We start from the raw sequence: 9,124 nt of genomic DNA on the forward strand, positions 1-9,124 counted from the left end.
AACGCTTAAGACCTCTTGAACTTTGCAAAATAGTCAAGGATTTAATATGGAAGCAGCAGGGGAGATTCAAATGAATGAGACCTTGGTGATTACAGAGAAGAGAAGAAAGAAACACATGATTCATTGTGTTCAGGTTTTTGATTATTATTACTTTACTGCCGTCACTTCCACTTATATTTGGCTATTTGTTCCATGGTGTGAAGGTGCTTGCTGGTAATTCAATTAAGAGCGAGGACGTTTTCACCTTATTTAAGTGTTGACGGACTGTAGGCGGTTTTGTGGTTTTTACATGCACGCCACCGCCCCCATGTGGCAGGTCTGAGCGGATTTTCGGTCATCTTGTTGCAAATCTCTCTTGACTAACAAAGGTTTGAGCTGCAGAATATATCAGTGCAGTTTCTAAACGCTTGTATGATAGACTTCCTCCGTATAATATCTGGTGCATGATTATCAAAATCATCATCATTACGTTTTTAACCTCTTCACTTGAACTGACTAATCTTACGTTATTAAGAAATGCCTAATAGGTTTTCTGCATACTTATTTTGCACTTTTTGCCATGCCGCCTGCCCTCTGGCTGTGTGTGTTGTAATATTTTCATCTGCACTCATTTGATTACTCACTTAATTGCTCCTCATCAGCATTTATGGTTGATGTAGAACTCTCTCTGTGTGTGACTTGATTTATTTGCTACCAGCAGTTTCTTTTAACCATTTCAGCTTCAAGCCTTCCCCCAGCAGAAGCAGTTTTATTCGTCTGACTTGAACATTTGAGAAACACTCGAGATCTATTCTGTTAACAGTCATCTGTGGAAAGAAGTGACAAAACACCCACACTGGTTATTCTGGCAGAACTGATAGTACAGTTGAAATCTCAGCAAAGGCTTTTGTTTGGTCCTGATCCTGGTTATTCTGTTGAATTTGCTGTGCCATTATTTTTTTTAACCATTTTCCCACCATCTCTGTCACAGTCGGTTTCTTGTTTCAGTATTGGGTGATCGTGTTCTGGTTCCTGCTTGTGTTATTCCACCCATATTTGTTTCATTGTCTGTTGATGCTTCCTGTGCTCTCTTAAGAACTCCTTTTTGTTATGAATGTGCATTTCTTTTGGAAGTTTTTTGCCACCAAGAATCGCCATCACTTAGATTCTTTCTCTGGCTGAGTTTAATCCTCTGAAAGTAAAACTGAATGGCACCTGTGAGTGGTTATTTTTCCATGTGTTGAGATGTTATGTAACAAATAACCACTTTTATGAAAGAATGAACATGTGGGAGGAAACTAGATTACCTGGGGAGAACTCATGCAGACACAGGAAGAACATACAGTCTCCACACAGAAAGGCATTGGCCCGGAACCCACAATCTTCTTGCTGTGAGGCAACAGTGCTGACCGCCATAACACTCTGCCGCCGTTAGAGGATTCTGGAAAAACTAAATGCCTTAAATGTCTTGGCCTTTACCTCTTTTATTGCCTGTACACTCATCCTACCCACACTGGAAGCTGCCTAACGCTTCAGGAGAATGGTTTTGGCAGACCGACCTAATGTCACACCTAAAACTGAACTTTGGGCTCATGAATTCACTGTCACATGGCGGTCTTGCCCTCTTTTTTTTTTTTTTTTTGATGAGGTACTTGTAGCTCCCGTGGCTTGAAAATGCTTGTGCCCATTACTACTGTATACCTAGCTGTACTTCTGCAGTAACATCGTGTATCGAGTGCTCTTCATCATTTCTGAAAAGAACAAACTGGAGAGTGGGAGAGTGCGTGGTTTTCATTCTTATTTTTACCATCTTTTGATTCTACTTTGGTCTCTTTTTGGCTCTCTTCTTTTATTCTTTTGTATGCAGATTCATACCTTTGCTAAAATAAAAAATAAAAATCTAAAGCGCATGTGTCTTTAACTAACAATATTGTTAAATGACAGAATGTTTTTGGTGCTAGCAAATCCTTTATAGTCTGCATTAAAGCTCTGATTAAGGGAACTCTTTCTTGTCATTTTATTGGGGTCTCATACATCATAGATGCTATTTTTAAGTCAAGTTCTTCGCTTTCATCATTATATTTTCCTGAACTAAGGATGAAATATGGATATACAGTAGTATCTGCCTTGAATCTGGACACATTACATGTCTACTTTTTTCCCTAAAAGGTAACAGACACTGTGTCTTCAGTGCCACTTGCACATTTGTTAAGTTAAAATGTCACTGTTCTCTGAAGGGTGTTATTACTGGGAAGCCACTGTTTGCGCCCTGAACACTCAAATGATTTCCAGAAAAAATGGAGGGGGATATTATTACAAGCAGCTCATTTCCAATCTTTCTTCTGGTCTAATTAGCTGGCTCGGGCAGGTCATGTGCACAGCCACTTAGCCCAGATAAACAAGCCATGTGAGGATGCCAATCAGAATGAAGACAGAGAATAGTGCTCCCCGTTGGGCATCGTAATCGCATACTAGCATGACATGTTGATTACCGACGCGTCCCTGCTGATTAGGACAGGTTGGAGACAACCACTTCTTGGGTGGCACTTTGAGGCTGATATCTATGACTTTTGTTTAAATAATAAATGCATATTTTGTATATTCTTGTATAGCTATATTTTAAATACCATTATGTTCCATATTCAATAGTAACAGCTTCTTTGGAAAATCCAATCATCACAAAAAGACAAAGTTTGTGTGTTTTTTGTTTTTTTTTTTCTGGCAAATTCAAGGTGATGACAAGAGCTAATGGATTATGAACGCATCAGCACTAAGCCAAGCTGAAATGGATTTCAGTCTCTTTCCACTCATCTCCCCTCAGGTTGTGGCTCCTAAACCCTTGAGATCGATTGTTCAAATATGACTCCAAACTGGTAGTGTGTGTGCGTGTGTGTGTGTGTGTGTGTGTGTGAGAGAGAGAGAGAGAGTTATAATCGGTGCCAACCCATCAGCAGTAATAAGTGCCTGGTCAGGAGGTACGTACACCCCTACTGGGTATCTGAGTGTTCAGGTGCACAGGCAGAAAGATTGAAGTCTCCAGCACAAATTCTGCCATTTCCTGTTGTCGGTCGCACCAGGTTGTCACAAACAGACCTCGTCATACTTTTTACATCAGTATAGTATTTACTAAAGTGCTGGCTCTCAAAATTGGTTCCAGGAACCCCCAGGGACAATGACCTCGTGTAACCGAGGCTTCTTCAAAATAACTTGCTTAAATCACAAATATTGTAGATATACAAACGAGAAGCATTAGATCAGTAATGCAAACCTCACTAATATGACACTAATATGATCCTTCATTTGCTTCTCACGGGTGCAGTGAGACATTGATCCCGAGTGATGTTAGGACCAAACCAGCTAAAACAATGTTAGTGCCATGAGGGGAATCTTTGGAATAGTTTATTCCCAGTAAAATGAGCTTTCAACAATAGATGAAAACAAAACAGCAGCAGTGTCTACTTTGTTACCGTTTACTGTACAAGAGGTGGAAGGTATTGAATACACATAATTCAGTTTATTGTTAAAGGTAAGTGCTCTAGCATTGCACCAACAATTATATCCATACAGTAAAAGCGTGGAGTGATGTGATTCACATTTCTGTGGACTGTGAAGGATGGTAATGGATATCCATACATCTTTCCACCAGCAGGTCTGCACATCAGTCAATATACATTACTGTTGTTGGTGATAATGCGCTATTACAGGTAGCAGTGTGCCAAAAAAAGGAGGAAAATTATATTGGGGGGAGGGAGACTGATGCCAGTACAAAGCATTGCCGAAAAGGGTTTTCGACCAGATGTGCTTGTTAGATGTCGGATACATAGGTTATGTTATAGTAAAGATGTAAGCTGGAAATGAGACCTTGTATTTTCTTTTTTTAAGGGATACACACCTTTATGGATATTACCTGGCGAGATATTTGGATCTTATACATGCGTGGAAGTTTTAATATCACCATCCAAGTGTGACTCAGGATTTCTTTCTGCATTTATGCAAATTAAATAAATATATCTAGAGGTTTTTTTAGAAGATGAACTTGCCAGAGGCAGTTTGGTTCTGTGCATACAAATTAATGTAATTTTGGGACTCTAAAGTAATTATTTCCTTTCAGCATGACATACACAAGGTAACTCTCAGTGTGTATGCACATAGTAATAAAATAGAAACAAAATTATACATAGTTAATAAGTCAAATAAAATAAAATATATTGTTAAGTATCACTAAAAATCTGAACATGTCAGGACATCATTTGCATAAAGCGCAGCTATTAAAGTTCCTTTGTTATATTACGCAGTCTCATCATTGGCAGTCCACAGCACTCATATTTATTTTGACCGGCACGGAGAGGAATTCAAATCTACTTTGTGGCCTCCCCAGAGGCCTTGAGAAAGAGAGGACACTACCAGAACCAAATTCTGAGTAGCATACAATAAAACATTTAAAAAGATATTGACAACAACACCAGTTCGGTAATGAATAAAACTTTTCTTTTGCAGATTTTGCCTTGGTTGTCACCTTTGTGCCATCGTATAACTGCTTTTTACATCCAGAGTTACGACCAGGTTAACAACAAACATTAAAACTTAACTGCGACCAACCCTATCTTGAATTTTTTTACACCACAAAGATCTTTACTAAAAAAATAAATGACCCCCTTTAATCCACCTGTTAGAAGACTAGCCAAGTCAACATTTTATCCTTACCATTTTAAGTATTGACGTGGGAAAGCGGTACAGAGGGGAATTTTTAACCAGTGGTGACACTAAGGTGGAATTTGTGAAGCTGTTTCTTGGAAAACAAGACCAATTAACCTCTGGGTCTTAGACTTTTAAGTAACCAATGAATGCCAGTGGGAGCAAACTTCCTGGACACATTTCTTTATACAAGTATCTAAGTTAGACCAACTGTACCGTTGACAGAATGGATAGCTAGTCCGGTGTTGGTCTGTCTCTTCATTATGGTACTGTGCAACAGTCTTGGCCCACAATTTCTTAATATTTTGCTTCCAGTGAGCCGGATGTATTAAAAAGATTTTAAAGTGTCTTGATCAACAGTTGTCCAAGTTTTTCTTTGGACGAAGGCTGCTTTCCATTTCTTTCGTTGAATCTATGAAAAAGAAAGCTGTTTGATAGGCATAAAATACTATTTTTGCACCAACAAGGTAATTCCCATAGAGCTATTACCTAAAAACTTGGTATATTTCAGCATGGTGTGCAGTGTGTCCTTAAAAAAATTGAGGAAACTGGACACTGGGCTAAAAAACTATCTGCAGCAGATAACAATATTTAAAAGTCATGTGGCTATGAAACAGAAAACCATCAAAGCAAAGACCTAACAAAGGACTTGAGACATGACTCTGGACCTTCAGTTGATCCACATACTGTTCAGTGAAGCCTCACCATAAATTATCTCAGTGGCTGTCAAGAAGGAATTATTGAGGAAAAAGCTGAGGTACGCCAAATTACATAGGAAATGAACTAAAAACAGGTGGAATAAGGTTTAATGGAGTGATGACTCCAAATGTTAAATTCTTGATTTTTCAATCACCATCAGTATTTACAGAAGAGGTCAGGAGAAAGGAACAAAGGCGAGTGACTGCAGCATCTGTAAAACACATTGGAGGCCCATAGTGTTGGGGATGTTGTCAAAATTGATGGAATTACAAACACAGAAAAATATGCTCAGATTTTGATTCACCATGCAATACCATTTGCATAACAAAAGCCACATTTTTCAGTATGACAATGACCCCAAACACACTAACATTGCAGTATAAGCATACCTAGATAGAAAAACCCTGTCTGTTTAGCATTATATACTGCATTTTCTTTTTTTATTTCATTAAATTACTAGATATAGTCTACATTTTCCTAGAAAAAAAGGAAGTGTTGCTCAAGACATTTGTGTAGTACTGCACGTCTCAAGAGACACCATATCATCACAATAAAACCATTAGAATTAGATTTGAACATTATGACCTTGAGGGTGGAGTTTATGACACATTTGTTGAATGAGACTGGATTGAATGTGCCATAATGCAAACATTGCAGCTTTGAGTTGTGTAAATGTAAGAGAAACACCCACATGGGTAATTATCAGGGACGTGTATTGATAAGAACTTAGCGATTCCGATTTCATTGTCCATATTTATAGATTCGGTTCCTTATCAGGTCTTTTATTGATTCTCATTGGCTTCTTATTGGCTCCACTTTGAGAGTCACTGCCATCCCTAAGCACCATATCAAAGACATTACATTTATGCAAATTAATTGCATACAAGTGTTTGTGCCTGTTGTAGGCATTTCCCCTATTTGTTGTGATCAGTTCTGGGAGCATTACTCATAAAAAGTAATGTATTGCACAAATTACACAGAACACAATAATTAAAAGTAATGCAGTGCGCTACTTAATTACTCACAGGGGAAAGTAATTTGTTACACTATTAAGTAACTTTCATGTTACTCATTAAAATGACCTGAAACTCCTTGTTTCATAAATACTATTTAACAAAATAATCCTGTAGGCTGCATTTCCACACACTAACCTATCCTAATGAGGACACACGTGTGATCTTTCTCTTTCTCTTTTATTTAGGTATGAACACAATGCTGACAGCATAAAGCAAAGATCAAAATCAGAACAAAATGACTTTAAAGTGATCATCATAGTGATTCTATGTTAGAAACATGAACAGCAAGGGAAGCTGCAGCCTGATTGCTCATCACTGGCTTTGTTGCCTGTTGAACTTCAAGGTCAGGCTGCTGCAATGGGGCCGGTATTTACTCAACTCAGCTTTAACATCACTCTGGATTCTTGGCTAACTTAGCGTTAGCATACTGTTTGTGCAGGTGCTTGTAAAGAGCAGAAGTTGTGTTCTGTCCTGGATGCAGTTTGCACTTAAACACTGGGCTCTCCTCCTTTTGTCCAAACTATAAACAAAATGTTAATATCCACATTGTAGAAACTGTAAAAATAAATTTCCTCCTCCAGGACACAAACTGAAATTAGCTTATTAGCACAAGTGCAAATGAAACAGATAAGTGGGCTCGATAGGCAGGCGAACTCAAAACTCAAAGTAACTGAACAACTGGGAACAGGTTCTCCAAAAGAACCAGCTCTTGATCCTCATCTCTGGTGATTATATTTACATTACATGAAATGGCTTTTTAAGTACTATTTCATGCAAATGTATTGACCTTTTTGCTATAACACAATTTAGGTAATTCTTTGTCAAGTTTTAATAAGAACCCATCATTTTTTTTTCTTTCAAGTAAAAATTAAATTATGCAATTAAATTAAGCATTTTTGTAGTCATTTCACAATACTGTGTTAGTGATTATAACTCAAATTTCACAATGCTGTAATAACTGTGTGTGCTGCAATGATTGTACATTGTTTTTTTGCCACCTGCATTTTGTACCTTTGACCACTAAACAGCTGACTGCCCACCTTGTAACGCATCTGCAGATATTTGTGAGCCTAGAAACTGTTAAATAACTCAGCCTTTAGGCTAACCTTTGGCCTGTCAAAGTCCCTGAAGGGGGAAGGAAAAGGGGCAGGAAGGAGGAGGTAGACAGGTTAAAGATACATAGATAACAGCTAAACAGTAACAGGTGAGCTCTCCTTTGAGATTCAGACGCCAGGAGAGACAGGCTGGTGAGTATATTATAAACACTCAACTACGCTGTATGTAATTTTTCAGAGATCGTGTAGTTAGTTAAAAATTTTCAATGTCACATTCAAAACTAGATCTATGCTATCTTATAAATTCATTTTAAGAATAATGGAAAATGTTGTCTGATGAGTGTTTCTTGAGGGTGAGCTGTGTTGCTTGTGTTATAGTAAACTGACACAAGATATTACTGAGATTATAGACATAAATTTGTAATCTCAGGGCTCTTATTAATTAGATACCGGATCTATAAACAATGTGATCTTTAAGATGACACTTTAAGATTGCATTCAGTGCAAACATAAATTCTACACACTTAAATCTAGAACAGGTAAAAACTAAATGTAAAGGTATAAGGAATACAAACAAAAAAATTATTCTAACCTGCCTGCTTAAATAAAGTCGTTGTTTTTTTTGCCATTATTTGTTTATTAAGCTACATTATTGGCTGAATAAATAAGCCAGTACATGTGCACACACAGACCTTCCTGTATGGGAATAACAATCCAGCAAGAATTGCAGCAGAAGTTCTTATTGTTCATTCAAAGTCCAAGCTGCTTTTTTATGGAGAGTCATCACCACTGTCAGCTATGTTTGCTATTAACCATTAACTTCTGTTGCAAACCCAGCATGAAAGGTTAACTGTAAGATTATCGATCTGAAGCAACCCTCCTACTGGTCCTTAAGGTCCAGCAACCCTCCTACTGGTCCTTAAGGTCCAGTAATAGTTTCTACTCTACTTATATATTTAAAAGACCAGAGGCAGTAACAATACAAAGGGTGGCGGGAGGTGTTAAAAAAAGAAGATATGCCTGTAAGTCAAGCATTAGTAGTGACAGGTGTATTTAATGTCATGACTTTACCACTGTGATTGTCATGTGTGTGCTTTTCACCTTTTTTGTTAGGACATGGCTGGGTACAAGCCACGGGTGTTTACCCTATCCAAGAAACCAAAACAGACATTTGGCTTCTATCTGAGGGTGGAAAATGGCGAGGAGGGTCACCTGATCCGCTGCTTGGAAATGGGAGGTCCAGCTGAGCTGGCTGGCATCAAAGACGGAGACCGCATCCTCCGGGTCAATGGAACATTTGTCGATGAATGTTCGCATTCTGAAGTGAGCAGGATGCAGAAATACTGCAGTGCATTAATCAAATCAATAACAACTCTTAGACCAGTTCTGCTGTGACAAGCATCTTTTTTTCCTGGACAGGTGGTGGACCTGGTGAAAAACAGTGGAACATCTGTCACATTTCACATTCTCGATGAATCCTCCTACAAGCAAGCAAAAGCCCAGGGAGTAAACCTTTCCAACCCTGGAAGCAAGCCAGTTGCCAATGGAGTGGAAAAACATCGTCAAAAACCCAAACTCTGCTACTTGGTTAAGTCCAGCTCAAGCTTTGGGTTTTCTATTCGCTCAGTTGAAGGTAAGGAGAGGATGCAGGGACTCCCAATTCTGAGTAAGTGTTAGAAT

The 9,124-nt window shown here is 38.4% G+C and overlaps 1 protein-coding gene across 1 annotated transcript in view; it reads left to right on the top strand.

Annotated features, from left to right (window-relative positions):
* The first annotated feature begins 8,560 nt into the window (after positions 1 to 8,560).
* Positions 8,561 to 9,124, top strand: part of pdzk1 (PDZ domain containing 1) — a 3,522-nt gene continuing 2,958 nt past the window's right edge. The window contains exons 1-2 of the mRNA XM_005747208.1: positions 8,561 to 8,767; positions 8,864 to 9,077. Coding sequence (XP_005747265.1) covers positions 8,561 to 8,767; positions 8,864 to 9,077 — 421 coding nt within the window. The remainder of the gene's footprint in view (positions 8,768 to 8,863; positions 9,078 to 9,124) is intronic.

The sequence above is a fragment of the Pundamilia nyererei genome, unplaced genomic scaffold (genome assembly GCF_000239375.1).
Source record: "Pundamilia nyererei isolate P.nyererei 1_Seehausen unplaced genomic scaffold, PunNye1.0 scaffold00190, whole genome shotgun sequence".
In the NCBI taxonomy this organism is placed as follows: domain Eukaryota; kingdom Metazoa; phylum Chordata; class Actinopteri; order Cichliformes; family Cichlidae; genus Pundamilia; species Pundamilia nyererei.